The sequence below is a fragment of the Pseudorca crassidens genome, chromosome 5 (genome assembly GCF_039906515.1).
Source record: "Pseudorca crassidens isolate mPseCra1 chromosome 5, mPseCra1.hap1, whole genome shotgun sequence".
Lineage (NCBI taxonomy): Eukaryota > Metazoa > Chordata > Mammalia > Artiodactyla > Delphinidae > Pseudorca > Pseudorca crassidens.
The window spans coordinates 69479276-69505176 of record NC_090300.1 but is presented as its reverse complement, the minus strand read 5'-3'; the positions used below and the strand labels follow the sequence as shown (position 1 = coordinate 69505176).

The 25901-nt window shown below is 41.1% G+C and overlaps 1 protein-coding gene and 2 long non-coding RNA genes across 10 annotated transcripts in view; 1 reads left to right on the top strand and 2 right to left on the bottom strand.

Moving 5' to 3' along the window:
* LOC137225017 (uncharacterized) lies at nucleotides 1-22801 on the bottom strand. 4 transcript variants are annotated; one of them, XR_010943641.1, is made up of 6 exons: nucleotides 22330-22801; nucleotides 15193-15365; nucleotides 14398-14627; nucleotides 4053-4177; nucleotides 3261-3393; nucleotides 1-2189 (listed from the first exon to the last, which is right to left on the bottom strand). It is a non-coding gene; the product is annotated as an uncharacterized lncRNA (long non-coding RNA). The 4 variants fall into 4 exon arrangements; XR_010943642.1 differs by lacking the exon at nucleotides 15193-15365 and adding an exon at nucleotides 9598-9648; XR_010943640.1 differs by lacking the exon at nucleotides 15193-15365.
* LOC137225018 (uncharacterized) lies at nucleotides 17310-21612 on the bottom strand. Its single transcript, XR_010943643.1, has 2 exons — nucleotides 21516-21612; nucleotides 17310-18520 (listed from the first exon to the last, which is right to left on the bottom strand). It is a non-coding gene; the product is annotated as an uncharacterized lncRNA (long non-coding RNA).
* Nucleotides 21854-25901, top strand: part of MASP1 (MBL associated serine protease 1) — a 63421-nt gene continuing 59373 nt past the window's right edge. For 4 of the 5 annotated variants that reach the window (XM_067738375.1, XM_067738374.1, XM_067738372.1 and 1 more), the window contains exon 1: nucleotides 22096-22233. In XM_067738375.1, the coding sequence (XP_067594476.1) occupies nucleotides 22229-22233 (5 nt within the window). In that variant the 5' untranslated portion in view covers nucleotides 22096-22228. Of the gene's footprint in view, nucleotides 22234-25901 lie in introns of all 5 variants that reach the window. The other variant, XM_067738376.1, reaches the window with a different exon arrangement.

Below are 25901 nucleotides of genomic sequence, written 5' to 3'. Positions count from 1 at the left end.
TTTATCCTTCAGGTTTAATTTTATTAGTGTGTCTCTTTGAGTTATAATTTACATATTATAAAGTTCATCCATTGTAAGTGTACAATTTGATGATTTTTAGCTAATTTATAGGGCTGTGTAACCATCACCACAGTTTCAGAACACTGCTGTCACTCCACAAAGTTCCCCCATGCCTGTTAGCAGCCCTACAGCCCAAATAAACCTCCGAGCTGCTTTCTGTCTCTAATGTTTTGCCTTTTCTAGAAATTTCATGTAAATGGAAACACAAAGTATTTAGTCTTTCACGTTCGTCTTCTTTCACTTAACATAATGTTCATGAGGATCGTCCTTGTGGTTAACAAGTACACATAGTTCGCTCCTTACTTTTAGCTCTTACATTTCAATCTAAGGTCCATTTTTAATTCATTTTTGTGTATCACGTGAAGTAAGGGTGTAAGTATATACACGTATATATGTATGTCTGGACGGATGGATGTCTGGATGGATTTTTGCATATGGATATCCAGTTGTGCCACCACCTAAAAAGGCTCTCTTTCCTCACTGAATTGCCTTGGAACCTTGGTTGGAAATCACTTGACCATAAGTGCGTAGCTTTATTTCTGGACTCTTTCTGCTGGTCCATTAATCTACATGTCTGTCCTTGTAGGAAGGGAAAGCATTGATTTGTGAAAACTTTGTTTCAGTTTTATATATTTACATATATACATACATACATACATACACACACACACACACACACACACACTAGATTACTGTGTAAAATGTATTTCTTACTAAGGATTGTGGTAAAGATATTTTCTTGAAAAATATTTATCTAGGCATTGCCAGATAATATTCACAATAAGATATAAAAAAGGGACCCTAGAATAGTCTATCAGGATGCATAAGGATGGTGCAGCATGAGTGCAGCCTCACACTTCACAGAAGGGGAAACTGAGGCCCAGGGGCGGTGGGAAGGAAGTAATTTACCCAAAGTTACACCAGAATGCAACCCAGGTGTCCTTCCTGGAAGCCCCCATCTTCCCAATGCACCAGCTCTTCCTCCCTGTTCTTTGGCAACTCCTTAAGCCATTTCCACCCCGCCCTCCACTGAAGTCGTGCTGGCAGCAGCTGGCAGAGCCCTTGGGGGCATGCAGCTTGGCAGGAGTCTCCCTCTTTCCTCAGCCTCCCCTATGAGACTCACTGAAAACAGTCTCCCCAGGCACTGTGTTGCCAGCAGGGCTGCCCCAGATGACTGTTCCCTGTGCTCCTGCCCCTCCCTTTCCGGGGACAGTGGAATTGGCTTTTCTTCAGGGACTCTTCTCAGAATGGAAGAAAGAAAGCCGTGCCATCGATGTCAAATGGCTCTTACACAACGGCGGCATCTTGATGAGAATCGTGTAAATAACCCCAGAACATATGGATTGTATTTCGATTTACCCGGGAATGTAATAAGTCATGGCCATGGAGTAAGGCTGCTACCCGGCCCTGGCACTCGGAACACTGGAAAGACTCGTCTCCCCACCCCAGGGACCTCTTGGCCGGGAACTCTCCCATCCACCTCCAGTTCCAAGGACATCTGCCCTCAGCAAGGCACAGGCTGTGCTGAGTCACGCTGACAGCATCCCAGGCAGACCCTGACGCCCTCCTTCACAGCAGCCACACAAACTGGGCAGAAGATCTGCTCACTAGCTCATTCATTCATCCATCCATTCAACTAGTATTTATTGAGCACTGTTGTGGGGGGCGGGTGGGGGGGAGTAGGAATATCACAGCAAACAAGAAATCACAGTCCTGCTCTCAAGTCCAGTGAAAGGACTTTCTAGCACTCCAAGTTATCAAAGCTTTTGAATAGGGGTGAGTTCCCAGCAGAGGTTGATAGAGACTCAAGCATCAAATGAAGAATTGGGTGGCTGATTTCCAAGATTCGTCCCAAGCGCAAGGTCTCACGAGGTTTTAAGTTCTTGGAACACTGCCAATGCTCCCCTGCTGCCCGCGCAGGTATCTTTGGATGGCACCTGCAGAAGCTTAGACCCAGAGGTTTTTGTTGGAAGGCCTGGGCGGTCCCTGGAGAAGAAATAGTGGGTCCAGGAAAAGCAGATGCCCATTTTCCTGCTGAGAAAACCCTTTCCATTTTTATTTTTATATCCTGTCTTTTCTGTCTCTTCGGAAGAGATCTGAGAACTTTCTTCTGAGTGAGGAGGATGAATCTGAAGGGTAAAACAAAAACACACAAGCATAAAAGTTCTGGACAAAATGTTTCCATTGGGGGAAACTCCATAAAGGATGCACAGGATGGTCTGTATTATTTCCTATAACTGAATGTAAATCTACAATTACTTCAAAGTAAAAAGTGTAATTAACTCCCCCAAAACTTTTTGATTACTATACTGCACATATGTAAGATGTTACCTTTAGGGGAAAAGCAGTGAGGGACTTAAGGATATCTATACTTTCTTCCAACTTTTCTGTAAATCTGAAATTAATTCAAAATAAACTTTGAAAACAAGCTTTAAAATGCAAGAAAATGCTTTTGATTTTCTTGCATTTTAAAGGGTTGGGGACAGAGCACGGGGTTAGGAATTAGTAGACACTGACTTTCTGTGTGATCCTGGGCAAGTCCTTTCTCCTCCCTGGCCCTCAGTTTCCCCATCTGTATAGTGCAGGTGTTCCCCAAGACAATAATGTCCTATCCTATCTATGGTCATACATTTATGGTCCTATATTGGTATCACTCTCACCCTATTCTCTTTACCCTTTCCCAGCCCAACCTCTCAGAGTCTCCATCTGTAATGCAGGGATAAATAACATTTACTTTTTAAAAAAAATTTAAATTAAAAGTGAAAGGAAACAGTGGATGCCAGGTACCTGCTTAGTAGGAAGTACTCAGTAAGTGTAGGATTTCTACCCCTTGCGCCTTCCTTTCCCACAGAACAGAGCTCAGTCTCTGAGCTCCTCCCCCTTCCCCCATCCACCTCCACAAACCCCTCCCTCTCCATCTCCCACTCCCCACTCCGTCTGCATTCCTCTGTCCAGCCATCTCCCTGTACCCACCCCCATCCTCCTCCCAGCTCCTTCCTTCTCCCCCTCCCCCTCCCCTCCTCATCCCCCTCCCCCTCCCCACCATCTGTGCCTGGAACTAACACATAGCCTTTAACCACAACTAGGGGGGCTCTCACTGTGCTTGTCAAGAAGCAGAGCTGAATACTCAGGTCCTCAGCTTCCTTTTGCGTTGTTTCCCTAGAACAGTGGTTTTCACACTTTGGGTACATCAGAATTACCTGGGGAGCTTCTTAAAACGCAGATTGCTGGGGCCTGCCCCTGGAGTTCCCGTTCATTAGGCCTGGTGCCAGACTTCAGAGAATGTGGGTCTCCAGCAAGTTCTCAGGTGATACTGCTGCTAGCAGGGGTTCCCTGCAAACCCAGAGGAGAGCTAGAGGCCCCATGTTCCAGAGGAAAGGCAGACTTGCCAGGGAGCTTGGCCCTAGGGCCTGAAGCCAAGGAGGAGAAGGAGATGCAGGCCTGACAGATGGGACGGGGTCTGATAGGAGATCAGGGCAGGGGCTGCCCCCCACCCCCAGGAGAGGGGTTTCTCCAGCTTTTCTTCTTTTTTCTGCCTTCCCACCTGAAATGAAGCACTGCCCCCACCCCTGCACCCCTCCCTCCCACCCCTGGGAAGTCTCCAGAGCCAGGTGAGGACAGGCCCAAGCTGAAGTGCTGACTGCCAGGGCAAAGGGAGGGAAAGGGAGCAGTGCGGGAACATCTCCAAAGCCCAGGACTCACAAGCTGGAAGGGGAGTGGAATGGAGTCCATTTCGGACAGGTTTGTTGGGGGCGTGTTCCTGGTGGTTGGGGGACTGCGTAAGTAGAAGCTTGCCTGTGGCTGTATTTGTTAAGACGCCTGTGTGCTCTAGTGGAAAGTTAGGTGGGAGATGAAGAAGGAGAAGAATAGCCAACTTTTGTTAAGTATTTAAGTAAGTGCCAGGGCCTGAGTAAGCACATTTTAGTCTCCACGAAGTAGGTATTATCCCCGTTCTCACATAGTAACTGTTCCTCAGTTATGCAGGTACCCACCCCAGCCGACGCCTGTCATGTCACAGTCAAACTGTGCTCTCTGCACTGTCATGACCTCTTCGGCTCTGCACCCCCTACAGGCGGTGAGACTTTGACCAAGTCAATCTTTCTGAGCCCCAGTGTCTCTGCCAGTAAAAAAAAAAAAAAAAAGTCAATATTGAGTGCTCCCAAAAGAATTTTGAGGCACAGATAAAACATCGAGGTGAAATGATATGAAATGCAGGTAGCTGGGCTGTGTGTATCTCAGCCCCCCACCGAAAGGTTAATAGCAATGACCCTGGCCTCTGACATTCACGGGATAGCCACTTAGAGGTCTTACATTTGGTTCTGGGCACCACTGGGTTAACATTTCATCCTGTTTAAATAAAACCATTACTCACCAGTGTAACTAATGTTTTATTATTACTAATTCCAAAACCATTACACTGTGGAGCCAGAGTTTAAAAAGAATTTAATTGAAGACCAAAACATGCCCAGTAGCATTGCCTATTTTATAAATAATTTCTGTTCCAAATTCTAACTTGGTGCAGCTTTTTTGGTATATTTCATTTTTCAGTGTGTGATGTAACACGTTTTCATTGTATCCTTGTGCAGAATCCTGAAACATTCATAAAAATAAGAACAAAAATAATAATCCTTCTCATTTTTACAGCACCAAATGGTAGGCTGAATGACCACTCATGTCCTCTTGTTACGGATGAGGAAACGGGACCAGGCAAGTAACATAGGACGCTCAAGTTCTTAATGCTAAATCCATCCATCCAGGTAGCATGGGTGCAGACCCAGTGCTCTTTGTTTTGTCCATGCTACTTCCACAGAACATTTGAGAAAAGAGCATGACACCCTACCCAGCACTATCAATGCAGCCCTCTTTTCATATGAGTGTGTATAGCCATCCACTGGGAAATGCTCCCTTAGAACCAACACCCACCCCAACCCCCAGCTGCTAATTTTATAGAGCCATTTCTCAGGCTCTGGGAATGACTTTGGGTGGCCTTGACCAACCAGCTGTGTTGTGGAGCTTTGCTGATTATATTCTCTATAAGCAGGTCTCTGAGGAATTGTATGGTTTCACAGGGCTCCAGGAGTTTCCTGTTAAGACCATTGTCCCAGAAAGAGTCTGGAATGACTTTCAAGTGACTTAATTTTTTTTCTCAGAAATATAAGTATGAGGCATTTCCTGGAGTGTGTACTTATATGTCCTCTATTTTCTTGATAGACAGCAGAATGTTGTGGTTAACATTAGAGACTCTAGAGAAATGTGAATGTCATTTGTCACTTGTTGGGTGTATGACATTGGAAAACTTAAATTTTTCTGATCCTCAGTCTCCAGGTCTGTATAATGCAAATAATAATAATGCTTAACTCAGAAGGTTGCTGGCATAAACTAAGTGCTTGATATATGTGAACTGTCATCTTAATTATGCCTTTCGTCACACTCAAAATAATATAGACCCTTCTGCTTCCATGAGAATATTTTTTTAAAACAAAGGCAAGGTGAAGACTTTTCCAGATATGTAGTTTTAAAGAATTCATACCAGCAGACCCACACTAAAAGAAATATTAAAGGAACTCCTTCAGGCAGAAGGAAAATAATACCAAATGGAAATATGAATATACACAAAGAAATGAGAGCACCAGAAATGGCAACTACCTGGGTAAATACAGAAGATTTAAAAAATTATTTAAATCTATTTTACAGATAATTATATGTTTAAATAAAATAATACCAATGTACCAAGGGGCTCAAGACACATGTATAAGGAAAATTAATGACAGCAATCATATAGTGACATGAAGGGGAAAGTGGAAGTACATTATTTAAGGTTCTTATAATACACATTAAGTTGTATAATGTCATTCGAAAGTAGACTGTAATAAGTTAAAACCCCAAGCAACAGTAAAATAACAAAACAAAGAATTATAGCTAATAAGCCAACAAAGTAGATAAAATGAAATAAAAACAAATATACTAATTCTAGTCTAAATTAATCTGAAAGGGAAAAAAACCCAAAGAAAACAAAGAACAGATGGGACAAATAGGATACAAAGAGCTGTGTGATAAACTCAAACTCAGCCAAATAATAATCACATTAAATGTAAATGGTCTAAATTGGACAAAATTGAAAGGCAGAGGTTTTCAGATTAATAAAGAAGCAAGACCCAACTATATGCTTCATACAAGAAATGCATTTTAAATATAAAGCTAGAAATAGATTAAAAGGAAAAAGGTAGGAAAAGATATACCATGCTAACATTAATTAAAGGAAAGTTGGAGTGGCTATATTAATGTCAGACAAGTAGATTTCAGAACAAAGAATATTACCAGGGATAAAGAAGATCATAATGGTAAACAAAAGAAGTAATTCACAAAGAGGATATAACAATCTTAAGTTTACACATCTAATTACAGAACTCCAAAATATATGAAACAAAACCTGACTGAACTGCAATGAGAAGTAGAAAAATTGACAATATGGTTAGAGATTTTAACATTCCTCCCTAAATAGTTGATAGAACAGGCAGAAAGAAAATCAGTAACTATACTGACCACTTAAATAACATGATCAGCCAACCTGTCATTTAAAGACAACTCCTTCCAACCACAGCAGAATATACATGCCTTTTAAGTGCATGTGAAATATTTACCAAGATAGATCATATTTCAGGGCTAAAACCAATCTCAGTAAATTTTTTTTAACATCTTTATTGGGGTATAATTGCTTTACAATGGTGTGTTAGTTTCTGCTTTATAACAAAGCTCAGTAAATTTAAAATGATTCAAGTCATACAAAGTAGGTTCTCTGACCAAAATGGAATTAAATTTGAAATCAATAACAGAATAATTTCTGGAAAATTACCAAATATTTGGAAACCAAATAGCACATTTTTAAATAACCAGAAGTCAAAAAATAAAAAGTTAAATGAGTAAAAACAAAAACACAGCTTATATGGGCTTCCCTGGTGGCGCAGTGGTTGAGAGTCCGCCTGCCAATGCAGGGGACACAGGTTCGTGCCCCGGTCTGGAAAGATCCCACATGCCGCGGAGCGGCTGGGCCCGTGAGCCATGGCTGCTGAGCCTGCGCATCCAGAGCCTGTGCTCCGCAACGGGAGAGGCCACAACAGTGAGAGGCCTGCGTACCGCAAAAAAAAAAAAAAAACACAGCATATAGGTATGTGTGGGATGCTGCTGAAGCAGAACTTATGGGGAAATTTATAGCACTAAAGATCAAACCAAAATTAAACTCAAAGTAAACAGAAGAAAGGAAATACTAAAGATTTGGGAATAAATCCACAAAATACCCAACACAGATATGTTGGAAAAAAATCAGTGAAATCAAGAGCAGCCTCTTTGAGGAGGTAATAAAGTCGACAAACTTCTATATAAACTGGTCAGCACAAAAAGAGAGAAGACACAAATACCAAATTCTGGAATAAAGGAAGTGACATTACTAAAGATTTTACAAATACTAAAAGTACAATAAAGGAATACTATGATGAACAACGTTATATCCATAAAGTTGACAACATAGATAAAATGGACAAATTCCTTGAAAAACACAAAAGTTTACTCAAGATGAAACAGAAAACTTGTATAGCCTTTTATCTATTAAAGAAATTGAATTTGTAGTTAAAAATCTTCCCACAGAGGAGAGGGAGGGGTAAACTCAGGCCTACATAGCTTCACTGTATTAAGAAACAAGAAAGAAATAATACCAATTCTACATAAACTCTTCTAGAAAATTGAAGAGAAGGAAATACTTCTCAGCTCATTCTATGAGGCCAGTGTTTTCCTGATACCAAAATCAGATAAAAATGTTATAAGAAAACTTCATACCAGTGTCCCTCAAAACCATATATAAAATAATTATTAACAAAATTTTATCAAATTAAATTCAACAATATACAAAAAGGATAATATATCATGACCAAGTGGAGTTAATGCAAGATTAACTTTCTGGAAAAGTCAAGAAAATAAACCAATGTAATTTACCATATTTTTAATATGGTAAAATTTTAACATTGACATTTTAAATATTAACAAATGAAAAATCATATGATCATGTCAATAAAGGCAGAAAAGGGAATTCCCTGGATGTCCAGTGGTTAGGACTCCATGCTTCCATTTCCTGGGCCTGGGGCTCTATCCCTGGTCAGCAACTAAGATCCCACAAGCCATGCCTCGTGGCCAAAAAAATTAACAAATAAAGGCAGAAAAAACAATTGGTAAAATCCAACAGCTATTCCTGGTACAAATTCTCAGCAAACTAGGAATAGAGTGGAACTTCCTCTGATAAAGAACAACTACAAAAAACCTACAGTTAACAACTAAATGTTGAAAGACTGAATGCTTTCTCCATAAGATCAAGAATAAAACATTTATGTTCACACTCTCCACTTCTATGCCATATTGTACTTTTGGTTCTAGTCAGTGCAACAAAATAAGGAAAAGAAAAGAAAGGAAGAAGTAAAACTGTCTTTATTCTTTTGATGATATGATCATCTATGCAGAAAATCTGATGAGATCTTAAAAAAAGCTATTAAAACTAAAATATGAATTCAGCAAGGTTGCAGGAGACAAAACCAATTTACAAAATCAATTATATTTCTATATATTAGCACTAAGCAATCAGAAATCATAATAAAAATGTCAGATACAATGAAATCAAAATTTATGAAAGACTTAGAGATAAATATGACAATAGGTAGACAAGAACTATTTGCTGAAAACAACAAATCATTATTGAGAGAAATTTTTAAAGACACATAAATGAAGAGATACACTGTGTTCATTTAATATGAACACTCAATATTCTTAAGATGTCAATTCTCCTCCAAACTGATGTATAGATTCAACATAATCCCAATCAGAATCATAGCAGGCTTTCTGGTAGAAATTGACAAACTCTTACTAAAACAACTTTGAAAAAGAACAATGTTGGAGAACTAACACTACATATTTCAAAATTTTTCTAAAGCTACTGTAATTAAGAATGCAGTATTGGCATAAAGATCGACAAATAGATGAATGGAACAGATTGAGAAAACAGATATAAATCCACACTTATAAGGACAACTGAGAAAGATGTAAAGGCAAATCAGTGGGGAAAGGATAGTCCTTTTAACAAGTGATGCTGGAACAATTGGATATCTATATGTAAAAAAATGAACTTCAATTCATATCTTGTGCCATATGTGAAAATCAGCTCCATATGGATCATAGACCTAAATGTAAATCATAGGATCATAGGCCTAATGTAAATCTAAACCTAAAAATTCTAGAAGAAAATACAGGAAAAAGTATTGTGACCTTGGTGTTATGGACTGAACGTTTGTATCCCCCAAAATTCATATGTTGAAGCCCTACCCCCCAATGTGATAGTATTTGGAGGTGGAGCCTTTGGGAAGTAATTAAGCTTAGACGAGATCATGAGGGTGGGACCAATGATTAGATTTGTGTCTTTATAAGAAGAGACACCCTCTCTTTCTCCCATGTGAGGACACAACATAAAGGCAGTCTACAAACCAGGAAAAGGGCTCTCACCAGAAACCAAATCTGCTGGCTCCTTGCTCTTGGACTTCCCAGCCTGCAAAACTGTGAAAAATAAATGTCTGTTTTTTAAACCCCCCAGAATATGGTATTTTATTATGGTGGACAATTGGGTTAAGAAAAGATTTCTTTGATACAATACCAAAAGCATGATATATAGAAGAAAACATTGATAAATTGTACTTCATCAAAATTAAAAACTTTTCCTCTGCAAAAAACATTAAGATAATGAAAAGACAAACCATGGACTAGGGGAAAACATTTGCAAATCATGCATCTGATAATGGACTTGTATATATAATGGATTCATATATAGATAACTCAATAATTAGAAGAAATTACTTCCCATTAATGGCTTCCCATTAAGCCATCCTGTGGTATAAAAATTGTAGGGAGTGGGAGACTTTTTAAATGTATTATTATGGAAATTTTCGAACATACACAAAATTAAAGAGAATTGCATAAAGAACAGAAATAGAGACTTTTAAGGTAAGATCCTGCCTCTACTCTTGCCTCCCTCTTGATCCCCCTAATTCTCAGTTTCCTTATCTCTAAAGTGGGGCTAACAGTACCTCACTTGTGAAGACTGACTGAGGTCATGCATGTAACGTCTGGCACATAGCTAGGGCTCAGCAAATGGTCAGTATTATTACTCATTAGGCATAATCCCTCCATCACTGATTCTCACTTCACTTTTTGCCATTACTGTAGCTCTTGTTCTTCCTTCAGCCTATTGAAATCCTGCTCATCTTTTTAGTCCCATCCTGAAGGCCACTTTCTACATATACATTTCATGATCCTCCTACCCTTACTGTCTAATTATATTAATAATAATTACTATCAGTTGAGTCTCCACAAAGGGCCAGGAGCTTTGCAGGTGATTTATAACATTACCAAGGATTAATTACCAGTCCTATAAATACCCAGATACATGTATATTTTATACTTTACTCCAGAGAAGATCAACTTTCATTAGATTCTCAAAGGTGTTACTCATTCAAAAGGCTTTAAGAACAACTGTGTCCTTGAAACAATATGTAAAAAAGAGTGCTATCATTTCTCCCATCTTATGGGGAAAACAAAACAAAATAACTCAGGCCCAAAGAGTCGCCATAGCTTACTCAAAAACCCTCACTGTCCTGATGAGTGTAAGCGTTGAGTGTCATGATCTCCTACTCAACTATCAGGGTCTGCTGGCATGTCTCCAGAAGAGTCACCCTTATTCACAGTCAGATATGGGTAAAGACAGAAGGTCCATAGAGCTCTGTTCCCCTTCCCTCTTCAGCCCCTTCGTCAGGGGGCTGACAATATTTTGAGGCCCACATTTTAAAACAATTGTCCCAAAGATAGCCAGCTTTCCTGACATGCTTTTTTTGTGAAGTATTTCAGGTTTTAAAATCCTGCTTTTAAAAAGCAATTGTGGTTCAGGTTTGTTGTCTTGTGACAACTGAACATTTAACTTAGCACTGTGGTTTGGCCAGAGAGAATGTTGATGGCCCCAAGGCCCACGTGCTTCAAATGTCCCTGGCCTTCAGTCAGTCTGTGCTCTGTACTGGGTGTGGCTGGGAGGTCTTTTCAGCTTTCTTCCAAACTTCTTTGGTTCCATTAAACTTTTCTGAGCCCGGGAGTGGCCTGAGAATCAGGGGGCCTGGGTTCATTGGGTATTGTAGCTCCTGGTTATCCTCCAATCTCTTGCCAACTCATTTCCAGCTCCCATACTGCTTTCAAATATGAATTTGTTTAAAAACGCTATCTGATCATGTCATTCTCTGTTTAAAAATCTTTTCTGTCTCCCTGTGGCCTAAAAATTCAGCGTTCCTCAACCCTTTCAAGACTCTGGGTGGGATCTGGTCTGGGAGTTGTTGCAAAATTTTGAATTTTTCAAGCTCCCATGTGACTCTGTCATCCATCCAGAGTTGAGAATCCCTGTCCTGTCTAGTAGATTTTCCACATCTAGTCCGGCATGCAAGTCTCCTTACATCCTGACCCCTGCTCACCTTCCACCTCTCTTCCCCATCTCAGTAAATGGCACCAACACCGTCTTAAGTCAGAATTCTGGGAGTTATCTTTGCTGTCTTTCTCCCCCTCAATTCCTCACTCTCAATTTATGGCCAGGTTCAGGCTTTTCTTCTTACAAAATATATTTTGTCTTTATCCTCTTGGCTCCATGTTCACTTGCTACCACTCTGATCCATCCAAGCATTCTCTCTCCTAATCTGGGCTTTATTCATAAAATAAATAAATAAATAGAAATTGTATTTTAGTGCTTCATTGCTATAAAAGTAAATGGATTCTTTATTATATATTCATTATTATCTTAGTTTTCATTCTGATTTTAAAAGAATTAAAATTAAAACATTTTCATGGCCCCAGGCTGTGTGCCTACTGTGCCTAATGGTCCTAACTACTGCAACAGCCTCCAAACTGGTCTCCCTGCCTCCTATCCTCCAAATCCATTTTCCTCACAATACCCAGAGTCCTCCTTTTTTTTTTTTTTATTTCTCTCCTCATTCTTATTTTTATTTATTTATTTATTTATTTTGTGTGTGTGTTAGTTTCTGCTTTATAACAAAGTGAATCAGCTATACATATACATATATCCCCATATCTCTTCCCTCTTGCATCTCCCTCCCTCCCACCCTCCCTATCCCACCCCTCTAGGTGGTCACAAAGCACCGAGCTGATCTCCCTGTGCTGTGCGGCTGCTTCCCACTAGCTATCGGTTTTACATTTGGTAGTGTATATATGTCCATGCCACTCTCTCACTTTGTCCCAGCTTACCCTTCCCCCTCCCTGTGTCCTCAAGTCTATTCTCTAGTAGGTCTGCGTCTTTATTCCTGTCCTGCCCCTAGGTTCTTCATGACCTTTTTTTTTTTTTAGATTCCATATATATGTGTTAGCATATGGTATTTGTTTTCCTCTTTCTGACTTACTTCACTCTGCATGACAGACTTTAGGTCCATCCACCTCACTGCAAATAACTCAATTTCATTTCTTTTTATGGCTGAGTAATATTCCATTGTATATATGTGCCACATCTTTATCCATTCATCTGTCGATGGACACTTAGGTTGCTTCCATGTCTTGGCTATTGTAAGTAGAGCTGCAATGAATATTGTGGTACATGACTCTTTTTGAATTATGGCTTCTCAGGGTATATGCTCAGTAGTGGGATTGCTGGGTCGTATGGTAGTTCCATTTTTAGTTTTTAAAGGAACCTCCATACTGTTCTCCATAGTGGCTGTATCAATTTACATTCCGACCAACAGTGCAAGAAGGTTCCCTTTTCTCCACACCCTCTCCAGCATTTACTGTTTGTAGATTGTTTGATGATGGCCATTCTGACAGGGGTGAGATGATATCTCATTGTAGTTTTGATTTGCATTTCCCAGAGTCCTCTTTTATCCTTAAAATCCCCTGCCTAAACAGCTCTGACCAGACACTAAAGGTTTTGCTTATTACAAATATGAATAAAGCCTCTCACCACATCCTCCATACAAGTAACTAGTTGTGTTTGGTATATTTCCTTCCATGCTTTTTTCAGTGATATATGGAAAATACATGCAAAATATCTATGGTATGTGCAAAATATGTATTGCTGGTTGAGCCTATTGCTTTTTCATTAAATAAATGGTATCCTAACGCACGTTTCATTCTTCAGCCTGCCCTTTTCACTTAATAGTAAATCTTGGAGATAAATCCAGGTTGATGCATAAAGATCTTTCTCATCCCTTCTAACCGGTGCTCTGTGTTTCATAGTATGTCCATATTATATTTAGCCATTACTTTACTGATGCCCATTTTTCACCTTGACAACTTTTGCTACAATAAACATGTTTGCAAATGAATGTTTCCCTAGGACAGATATCTTGAGGTAAGATTGTTGGTTTGTAGGATATGCAAATTTTTATTTTATTAATACCCCCAGATTGTACTTCAAGTAGCCAGGCCACTTTATATTCCCACATGCATGGTACAAGTGTGGTTATTTCTCTACAATTTCAGCAACACTAACCAGCTCCAACATCATCCAGTAACTCTTTCTGAAAGGGCCTGCAAATGGTAGGCTTTTTAGAGTCTGAAAATGTCTTTATTTCAGCTTCATTTACATAATCCTTCAGCTAGTATAGAATGATAGGTTTAAAAGTATTTTCCTTTTGTACATGTGGGTATTCTCTATTTCCCTTTTGTTTCCAGGTGGCTGGTGAGAATGTCTGAATGATAATCTAATTTCATTCTTTCTCTTTGGTAATTTTTAAGATTTTAATTTTATCCTTAGTACACTGAAATTTTGCTGCAAGGAATCTAGATCTAACTTTATGTAAGTATCTCACTTGGACCTTGTCAGCCCCCAGCTTTCCAGCGGGACTGTGAAGACTTCCCACATGGTCAGGATGGGTTCCCACTGTGGGAAACTCACTGCCATAGCTTCTCATCTACCACCCTCCTTTTGCAGACTTTCCCACAGGAAATACCTTTTCTTGATTCTGAGTGCAGCTGTTCATTTATTAATCTCATTTCTATATCTTTATTATTTCTATGAACTGGGTTATAAAAATGGGGAATTTCCACATGTGTGGAAGTCCAGGTAGCAAAGTCCATCACTGTGAAATCACCAGCTCTTCACTAGAGAACTTGTACTCATCCTATTCAACTTAGATACCACTTCACCATGACTTTGCTAACCACTCTGTGTAAATTAAGCCCTTCTATTAGCCTCTCTCATAGAACTCTGCTCTCTTTCAACATGGCATTCATCACAATTTATAATTATAGACTTAGTTGTGTGTTTACCTGTCTTGATGCCTTTTTTTTTTTTTCGGTACACGGGCCTCTCACTGCTGTGGTCTCTCCCGTTGCGGAGCACAGGCTCCGGACGCGCAGGCTCAGCGGCCATGACTCACGGGCCCAGCCGCTCCGCAGCATGTGGGATCTTCCCGGGCCGGGGCACGAACCCATGTCCCCTGCATCGGCAGGCGGACTCTCAACCACTGTGCCACCAGGGAAGCCCCATGTCTTGATGCCTTTTTAAAAATTTATTTAGACATCTATGTATTCAATAAACATTTACTGAGCCAAAGGTACAAAGGATATTGTTCAGGCCCTCAAATTATTGTGATGAAGGGATGACCCAAGTAGACAAAAATTTGCTGTATAATTTGACACATGCAATTTAAACTATAATTTAAAGTTTAAGTGTAAGGAACAAAGGTAGTGTTTACTTCCGTGTTGAGTGATTGGGGAAGATTTTCCAGAGAAGCTGACGTTTAAGCAAGATTTCATATGATAGATAAGAGGAAATTCTACAGACAAATGAGGAAGAAAATAGCATTAAAGAACAAGAGAACCAAGTATATCAGTACATACAGACATGAGAGATCATGATAAAATCTGGAATATGCAACTAGTTTGGTACCAGTCCTAGACATAAAAGTCTGTATATGTAAGTGTGCTGGTTGTAGGAGAGAATATAGAGGTGAAAGAGCAATCCCATATAAGAGTATTGTGTCAGTCAGAATAGGCTAAATTATCTGCAGTAACAAATAATACTAAAAGCTCAGTGGCTTTGCACAGTAGTTTCTTTCTCACTTATGCAAAGTCTGCTGTGGGTCCAAGCCATTCTCCAGGGCAGCTGTCCTCCACATGTTGGCTCAGCACTGCAGGCTACTTCAGTTTCACTGCACCTCATGTCAACATTAAACTTCAGAGTTCAAATGCTCTTCTAAGGTATTTTTATTTTATTCTGTAAGCAAAGAAGTGATCTGAAAGGTTTGACAAAGGGAGACAATTAATGAGACTTGTATATTTATAAGATTGGTACTAAGGGCAAAGAAACAAATGAGAAGTTGTTGAAATAATCCAGTGAGAACTAATGAATCCCGTCACTAATGCAGCGGTAGTGGGGAATTGAAGTTATGCATAATGATGGATTTGAAAGATACTTATATGTAAACAATAGGAGTTATTGATTGATGGCATATGAGGAGAAAAGGAAAATATAAATCAGGGATGACACTCAAATATCTGGCTTGAATTTCTGAGTTGATGGTAGTTCATAGACATCGTTGGTATGAGAGAATGAGCAAGTCAGGAATAGAAAAATAATGACCTCGGCCCAGTGGAACTTTCAGATGGAGGCGAGAATAGACATTTGATTTGAGGGTGGGAAGACATTTAGACTAAAGAAATAGATTTGCTAGTGATCAGTATGTAACGGTATTTAAAACTGCAGTGGTGGGATGTATGAGAAATATTCAGGAAGAATGGTTAAAATTGAGCTTCTGGGGCTTCCCTGGTGGCGCAATGGTTGAGAGTCCACCTGCCGATGCAGGGGACACGGGTGAAAAAAAAAAAAATTGAGCTTCTGAGCTTCATGGCTTCAGAAGAGCCATCAAGTCCCTGAAATTATATGCCAAAATTCAAGAATGTGTGCCTATTTAAATGTTTCTTGGAAGATGGCTCATTCCACAAATGTTTATTAAGGTCCTACTTTGTGCAAGTCAAAGGCATTATTGTTGGTACTGGGAATAGAGCAGTAAACAAAAAATATAAAAATACTTGTCCACCTGGAGATTGTGTTATTCTAATGGGGTGGGGAGCAAGCAACAAACCAATAAAAACTTAAAATAAATACCATCTTAGCTGATGATTACTGCCATTAAGACAAATAAAACAGGATATGGGGAGAGCAAAGCTGGGTGGAAATAGAAATAATAGAATAGATTGGCCAGGAAAGACCTCACTGAAAAGGTGACGTTTTTAGAAAGAATTGAAGAAGTGAGGGAGTAAATTACGTGGCTTTATTGGGGGTATTCCAGACAGAGAATCTAGCTTTCATTAGATTCTCAGTGATTCACCAGAAAGATGAGGAATCATTCCTCTGAAGTAAGAAGAGAGTCAAGAAACTGGTAGAGAAAGAAGGATCCACACAGGAGTGCTGGTGATTGGTTGTGGGATTCAGAAAAGATATAAAGCCGAGAGGATCTGATAGACTGGAAATGGAGTGGTGTCAGAGGACTGGATGTCTTGATGAGGTTGAAGTCTAGGGTTATTGAAGGAGTCAAAGACTTAGAAAGGTAAGAGATGGTGGTCAGAGAATGGGGTGTTAGAAGTTTAAGATTTCAGAGGTGGATGTGGCTTTAAGTAGAGTAGATGGTTACAATGAAATGGAAGAAGTCATCGTTGAAGTGAGGAGATCAAGCAATGAGGGTCCAGTGTCAGGATGTCAGGAGGAATTGGGAAGGAGAGGTAAGCATGGTGCCACATGCCTAAGTTCCTAATGAAAGGAACAGAGGAGGGGACCAAGAGATTGGAAGGTGACGGTAATAGAGATGAGTAGTGTGTGCCAGAATGATAGAAGAGCAAGGGAGTTTGGAAGGAGGGTGGAAAAGTCATGGTCACTGAAACAGCATTAGGGAGTTAGAGAAGTGCTAACACTGACTCCCCTGATCTGAATCCTGCCTTTCACATGGTCTAACCTCAGCTGTCCATTTGCTTCTTAAGGCCTAATTAATCCTGTCCTATGGCTGAATCTGCTTGGGCCGTGTAGTCTTAGCATCTGAGGAACTTCTGTGGGAGGGGAGACCTAATATGAGTGAATAGCAACAATAATTGGTATCAAATGGATTTAAGTGAGCAAAGGTAAGGGAGATGTGGATGCTCTGTTAGCTTCCTAGGGCTGCCATAACAAAATACCACAGACTGGATTACTCAAGTAGTAGAAATTTATTTTCTCACAGTTCTGGAGGCTAGAAGTCTAGGTGGTTTCTTTTGAGACCCCTCTCCTGGGCTTGCAGATGGCCACCTTCCTACTGTATCCCCACATGGTCTCCCTGCTTTCTGTGTTGTCTGTATCCTAACCTCCTCTTTTTATAATTAGATTAGGCCCATTCTAACAGCCCCATTTTAACTTAATCACCTTTTTAAAGCTCCTATCTTCAAATACAGTCATATTTTGAGATAGTGGGAGTTCAGGCTTCAACATATGAATTTGGGGTGGGGGTATAATTCAGCTCATAACAAACGGTCTATGTCTCAAGTGTCTCAAGTACTTAAGAACCCCTGGATTCTTCCTGACACATAGCCTAGCTCCTAAGAATGGCAGAACAGAAAAAAAGAAAATGTCCCCAGGCCCACCTACTGCCTCACTTCTTGCTAAGTGAGGAAAATAAACTCTGTTTCAGCTTTAGTCAAGGTTTCTCTTATTACCTACCAAACGGAACCTTAACTGACCCAGTATTTGTTAATTCTGTGCCTGCGGTGCTTGAAATCAGCTTGACACCGTGGTGGTATGCGCTCACGCTTTGGGAGAACTTCTGTAAGAGAGCCTGTATTAGTTTGCTAGGGCTGCCATAACAAAGTACCACAGACGAGGTAGCTTAAACAGCAGAAGTGCATTTTCTGACAGTTTAGGAGACTAGAAGTTCAAGCCCAAGGTATTGGCAGGTATTTTAAGGAAGTTCAAGATCGAGGTTGTTATTCTGAGGCCTCATCTCCTTGGGTCACAGGTGGCCACCTTCTTGCTGTCTCCTCACATAGTCTTTCCTCTGATTTTCCCTATCTTAATCTCCTCCTCTTATAAAGATATCAGTCATATTGGATTAGGGCCCACGCTAATAACCTCCTCTTAACTTAGACCTCTTTAAAGTTCCTGTCTCGGGTTTGATACGTGAATTTTGAAGCGGTGCAATTTAGCCCATAAGAGAGCTTAATTATTTTTTGAATGTAAATTATGTATCCCTTCCCTGAAATCTTGCAGTCACATGACAGCATGGCTCATGGGTGCTCAAAGTCCACAGGCAGGATCAAGGGGCTGCAGATGAAAGAGCCCTGGATTTAGGGTCAGGAGTCCTGGGCTCTAGATGTCCATCATCCTCTTGCTGACACACTTAGTTTCTCTGAACTTCAGTGTCCTCACCTTTAAACACATGTAAATATTACATGTAATGATGTATATGAAGGTATCTGGCAGACACTAAGACTATATCATCAAATCTAAGATGCCATTAATTATAAGACGCACCATTATAAGTACCCAAAATGACAAAATCGTCCATGGGAGCTTTTAAAATTACAGATTCAGGAGCCCCACCCGAGATTCATTGAATTTGAATCTTCTGAGATGAAGCTCAGGCACTGGTTTTTTTGTTTTTTTGTTTTAATTTCCCATATTATTCTGATGATCCGATAGGTTCTGAAGCCAGGGTTTCCAGCATACTGTCAGCCAGTGTGTTGAATAACCTAAAATTTAATTCTCAGGTGTAATCTTTGGGGCTATTTATCAGTTCTCCTGTACTCTATAGGAAGCCTGGATTTCACACTTTGCCAACAAAAACTCATTGCCCAAATATTTTACATTTTCCAGCGCATTCATGGAATTCCAGAAAGTCTGGGCTCAGGAGTTGCATGTAATAAATACTTCGGTAGAACATGTAAACCAAGCCCAGTTCTAGTTGTAGGAGTGCTGTAGTATTTACTTTCTTAGTAGTAGCTTTCTGATCCCTTTCCCTGACTATAAACGAGATGTTGAGCCCACATCCGTCATGCTACACTTCTATGATTCTAATTGACATACTGTTAGTTCCTTATATGTTAACCTTTTCATCAACATTTTAAAAAACGAGTTGAACCTTCTTAAAAATTATCTTTCTGAATACCTATGATTGAATCCTGAGTAATGTAATGCTATTGTGACCACAGATAAAACAAGTGTCAAGATTAGAAGGTCACTCAGGACTCCTTGACTCTCTTTACAGATCATTAGCAATTCACCTCCCCACCTCCACTGCAATTTCCTAGTCCTCACTCCATGATCTCGGTGGACTCCTCTCCCCTGATTTTATAGCGGAGCAAACTGGTGTCACTCCTTCCCCTCCTCCAGCAGAGAAAGTAGGTGACTTGCCCAAGGTCCCATGAGTTAGCCTACTCATGTTGAGTCTATTCCTAAACCACTGTCTTTTCCATTCCTCCCACTCCCCGTGATCTATTCATGACACCCCAGGAAGTTTTTATCAAAAGGTCAGGAAGGTATCACCAATGCAGCCCAACACGATGGGAAACAGCTCTGAATCCCACCCAGATCAGTCCTGAGCCACATAGTTCCCGTTATCATGCAGATTTCATCTGAGCCTTGGCTAACTCCCAGGGAAGCACATATCAGCTCTGCTGTATATTGGCAGAACTTTGGCTCAGAACGTATTTCAAATGCCTCCCATTGAGCACTGGCAGCCTTAAAGAAACATGGCCAGGAAATTATTCCAGGAGGCTCAGTTACTCTATGACACTTTGCAAGGAGAAGCTGATGGCTTTCCCTCCCAAGCTCTCCCCTCTGTGCCCAGAACAAATGACTGCATTTCCCTGGATGTGCCCTAAATTAGGAGAGGGTCAGCTCAGCTGCAGTGTTGATGGAGGGAATGTCTTTAGTGGGCAGGGCCCTCTGCATGGTGCAGGATGCTTCGTGCCAAGTTCTTTATCCCTTGGTTTTAAAACCCTTGTATATTCCAAGAGAAATGTAGTCCATGTGTTCCTGATTCATTTGCACTTAAATCATTAAAATGTTGTGTGAGAGTTATTTGATGTTTGAGGAGCCTGTGAGTCTTCTTAATGGGACTTTTAAAGGGATTTTTTCTATCCTGCCTAACACAGAAATTTTTAGGCTGTTTAGCCAGAATGGTGCCTAGGTTCACACATATTCTCTCATCTCATATACTTGCATTCACATTATCAAACACAGCCTCTTAATAATGCCCAGATTAGCAAAGCTGACCTTTAAAAGTGATAAAATAGAGAAGCTGGAGAGAAAACGGAGCCAGGAGAATTTCAGCAAGACGCAAGGCACTGTTCCCCCAAACGTGCTAAAGCAGTGTTATCAGAGGGTGGAGAATGCATGTGTTTGCCACCTTGGTTAGAATGGGTGGGGGCCCTCTCTTGGGTACACTGAACAGCTAAAAAAATGGCAAGGATAATTTCCTTTAAGTCTCAAAGCAACCCCCATTTTCCAGATGAGAAAACAGGATCAGAGATGTTAACAACTGGGGCCGAAGTGCACAGCCAGCTTGGATAGAAAGGGAAGATTATAGCCAACTCTGATGCTGAGTCTAATTGCTCTTTTCAAAATGCCCCAAATTGAGTTTCTTTGTGAATGTGGTGTGTATTTGAAATGCCATATGCACTATAATATTCTAGTGAGAAGCAGTACAATATTGTGGGTAAGAACTCAAATTCTTCCCCTATCACTTTCTAGCTGTGTGATCTTGGGTAACTTACTTAAACTCTCTGGGCAGTTTCCTCATCGGGAAAATGGGGATAATATTACTACCCAGATACACAAAATGTAAAGATGATCGAAAGCAATCAATACATTACTAGAGCAGTACCTGACACACAGTGCTCAGTAAATGTTAACTGTTTGCGTTTGCCGTGGTAGCAGTAAGGAGTAATAAAGGGCTGGATGATCCAGGCAGATTGTGTACCTCTCTATGCTTCAGTTTTCTTATTTGTAAAATGAGTATAATAGTATGATCCTCACAGGTTTGTGGGAGTAATTGAGATGATGTTTGCACCTAGCCATGTGCCTAACACAGAAAAGGTTCTCAGTAAAATCTACTTGTTACACCCAGATGTCTCTCTCCCTATTCAGGACTGGTGGTCATCGTTGTGAAGAAAGGAATTTTCTTCTTATTCAGCTTGGCTTATATCTGATGCTGCTTTTCTCCACAAACTCCAGGTCTAGCCACCTTTACAGGCCCAGATTTCTCTACAACCATGGGATGCGGGGCTTTCTGTCTGTAGTGGGTCCTCCCCGGGCTGTATCAGGCCTCTGAATGCTCTGAGTTGGTAAACAGCACAAGCCTTGCTTTTAAGTGACGAAGAACAACTAACCAACTGCAGGACTGACTGCTCCCCTCACATACCGGGCCAGCCGCTCTGTTCACAGGAAAGCCTGTAGTTGTTTGCAGACAGACAAGCTTTGGGATTTGGTTCTATTTTCTTGCCTAGTGTAGATGTTAGAATTGCCCTCTTAGTTGATCATCCTGTTTAATTGGTGTCCTTTGCCAGTGTCCTGAACACGAGCAGAAAACTATAGCCATCTGGCAAGGGAGACAGAGAGATCAGACTTTGTCCCCCTCCACCCTTTACACACACACACACACACACACACACACACACACACATCCACACACATATCCACACACATCCACACACACATATACACACATATATCCACACACATACACACACACACACATGGTGATACAAATACCTATTTGAGCTGCTCAGTTATTCTCTCTCAGGAGCTGGAAGCAGCCGTATGGGATGAAGGAGGGACCTGGAGAAGCAGATCTTTTAAGGAAGAAGACAGATTCTGTTCTGTCAGGTTCCTCTGAGTGTGTGTACGAGCAAGTCAGAGAGGAGAGAGAGAGGAAAAGGCAGAGGGAGAGAGGGGGAGAGGGGATCTGTTGCAGGCAGGGGAAGGCGTGACCTGAATGGAGAATGCCAGCCAATTCCAGAGACACACAGGGACCTCAGAACAAAGATAAGGCATCGCTGACACCACACCGGGGACGAGCTCGCAGACAAGTCAGGCCGGGGGGACCAGGCAGCCAGGAGCACCCAAGGCAGGAAAATGAGGTGAGTGCCAGGGCAGGAGTGGGCACAGGGGGTCCTTCCAGGGACCAGGTGCCAAGTAGCCCTGGAAGGTCTGACCTTGTCTCTGGGCTGACTCACCTGCGAGTCCTGTGGCTGGTTCAGGGGCTTTTCATCACTCCCTGGGGCTCTGAGAAGGGAGACAGGCTGGGGCCTTCCCTGGGACTCCGGAGACATGCAACTTGAAACGGGAGGCTGTGTGCAAATGCCCCTGACGCCGCTGGAACTCAGATTTCTCCCTCTGCCAGCGTAGGGTGCTGTCTGCTGGCCAATGTGACTTTTCTTCTGTTGCCCACAAGGCTGAGTTTTTGTTTTCCTCCTTTGTAAAGAGCATTGCTTTATCTCTTCCAACACTTTGTGAGTTAGATATGTGTTTGTGTGTTTATTTGTTCTGACCGGAAAAGAAACCAGATTCCCGTAGCTCAGCTATGTGGCTTCTTAAACCTTCAGAAGTTTGCTAGTTTAAAACCTCAATTTAGAAAACTAAAAACCTGTCCCCGTTTTACATTCCACTATAAATTTCTGCATTTCTTACTGAAATCAGAGGCCGCCAGTGGCGTGAATCAGGCTATGAATTGCACCAAATGGCTCTTAAAGGAATATTACAAATTGAAATTAAAAAAAAAAAAAAAGAGTCTTTGGAGTTCTGAAACTAGGACTTTAAATTCTAATTGTTTCCAAGCTCTTCAATATTCCCCATTCCTCAGCCTAGACTTAGAGTTACTTGATGCTTGTTACCAGACATTTCTTGTAAGTTTTTCTCTCCAAGTGTCAAAATCCGACCACCATAATTACTTTTACTACTTATAAGTGTTAATACTGTTAAAAATACAAAAAAGAAAAAAAAAAAAACACTCTGCAGATGTGTTGCCTCTAAACATCTTTTCCCGTTAATTTTCTTCTCAATTGGAAAAGGGTTTCTATTTGTTTCTCTTCTGCAAAGTCACCTAGCAACTTTTCAGGATCTGGGGCCAATGAGGGGCTTCAGGCTATGTTAACTCTTTGAACTCAGATTACCTGTGGTTTAGAGAGATAATCAGGTCTTTAAGGTTAATCCAATCATTCTCTTCTTTCTAAATCCATTGTAATGTTAAATCTGCTATCTAACTTCATTTTCCTTTCTCCTAAAAGAGAGGAGATTTATGCCCATCTACATGGAATGACAATTTGATTGATCTGTCCACTATTCAAATCTCACCCTACCACCCAGTGCCCCAGCCATAACAAACTACAAGGCCGACGATCAGTTCTGTATCTTGGTGTTTGCTGATCCCTTAAGCCAGAATAGCTCTCCCTCTTATTTCTCCTATTTCTAGAGGACCCGATTGTTCAAGCTGGCTCATACATCACCTCCTCTTCCCTGCCCAGTATCCCCAGAGTCAGCATCTTCTCCTTTGTGATATCTCTGTCCTTGGGAGCTACCTTTCTTAATACCTCTTTGTTGAAATGTCCACCTCCTCTTCCAAGACTGAGTGTTCCTTAAGGAATAGGATCTATGGCATGTTCATCTTTGTATGCCTAGTACCTAGCATAATGTCTGTTTCCTATTAGGCATGCAATAAATATTAGCTGAATTGAATTCAGTTGTTCAATAGCAAAACTACTACTGGAAAAGTGCTCCACTAGAAGTCTATAAAAGGTGTTCCCTCACATAGACACAACAGTTCAGAGTTTGCAAAGCCCTTTCATAGGCACTGTCTCATCTGGTCTTCAGATTTTGGATGAGGTAGGATTTATGGAGAAGTGAGGATAAAAGAGTTTAGCAACTTGCCCAGAGCCACACTGATGATGTTGAAAAAGCCCAGACCCAAATTTGGATCTTTAGGCTCCAAGTTCAGGATGTTTTTCTACTGTATTTTGCCAGACTCTCAACCAAGTATATTATTCTGCACCAGCGGCTCTCAATCCTAGCTGCACATTAGAAGCATCTGCGGTGCTTTAAAAAATGGCAGGGCTTCCCTGGTGGTGCAGTGGTTGAGAGTCCGCCTGCCGATGCAGGGGACACGGGTTCGTGCCCAGGTCCGGGAGGATTCCACATGCCGCAGAGAGGCTGGGCCCGTGAGCCATGGCCGCTGAGCCTGCGCGTCCGGAGCCTGTGCTCCGCAACGGGAGAGGCCACAACAGTGAGAGGCCCGTGTACAGCAAAAAAAAATGTCAGTGACCAGGCCTCACTCCAGACCAATTAAACTAAAATCTGCAGGGGAGGAGCTTTGGTATTAGTTTTTTTTTTTTTTTTTTTTTAATTTTCACATAAAGCTACGGGTTTTTAAATTATTTTTCACAGGATTAATTGCTTTGGCCAGATGCCTGGGCATGATATGGGCATGGACCCAGCATCCTCTGTGAGCTTTTGTTATTCCTTTCTTCTGTTGAAGCTAATTCACCATATGGTATTGGGCATGACATGTCACCTCTTGGGGTATCCTTTTCGTCATCTGTCAAGTACGGGTGTTGTCAAAGGGATCCATATAGTCCATTTCAACTCTTCTACCCCAAAACAGTCTGGGTGTAGTGTAGGTTGAAGTGAGGAGTGAATGGAAAGGATAGAAAGTGCTACTCATTCCACAACCATGGATATATGCCGGCATTTTTTAAGGCATTCCTGAGAGCTTGCTCCTACAGTAGAGCTTAGGAAATCCTGGCATTATATATTACTTTTGACATTTCAAGCAAATGTAATTAAACTTTTTGATTAGTTGGAGAATAGATAGCAGGTGTCAGAATTTGTACAGCCGGTGCCTGGTGGATAAGAAGCCAAAAACATTCAGAGTGTGATGGGAAATGAAAGCTGCCACTTACATTCTTTAATTTGCAGCCCTGAAAGCAAGCAAGCAAGCATATGCTCAGGCTTATTATGTGAAAAGAGAGATTTGTTTCATATGTTTAAAACTGTTTTGAGATGCAAACAAAATAGAACAGAAAGCTTCACAGGCCTTCCTCCCACGATGACCAGTTGCCTACTACACATGGTCCTGGGCCTCTGAGGATAGATGGAGCCGTTAGCCTGGGCCAGCCCTTGACAGAAGCAGCATTAGGAAGCTCAGAGTCTCCTCCATGTGGTCTGGAAAAAGCAGATATGGAGAAAGTTGACCTTTCAGCCTTACATAATCTGGGTGTCGCTATTGCAGGGAGGTCCAGTTGGGGGATCCAAAGCTCATTCCTAACCCCTGCTTTTCGGGAAGCAGCATGATGGAGTAATCATAACTAATGTTTGCCTAGGGCTGGACAGTTAACAAAGTACTTATTTTCCAATCGTCCTTTATTCTGATAGCAGCCCCGGGGGATGTCATTATTGTCACCAATTAAAGAATGAAGAAACTGAGAGGGAGACCTTATGTGACTTCCCCAAGATGGGTCAGATAAATAAAGTCAAAGTCTGGACTTGAATCCAGCTATTCCAACCTAAGACCAGTGCTCTCCCCTCCCCAAGCGGAACTGAACCAGAACTCCTAGCCCGGGTACCATCAGTATATTTCCTCACTTGAAAGTGGGGCTGCCTGAGCCCTGCAAGCCAGGGTTTCTAGACTCAAGCTTTCCTACTAGTTCACGAGAGAGCTTGGACCTGTGCCTCCCCTTCTCTCTCCTCCACAGATTGGTTTATAAAAATATTGACCCTGGCAATTGGATTAAAACATTTTGTTTCCTTAGTTGCA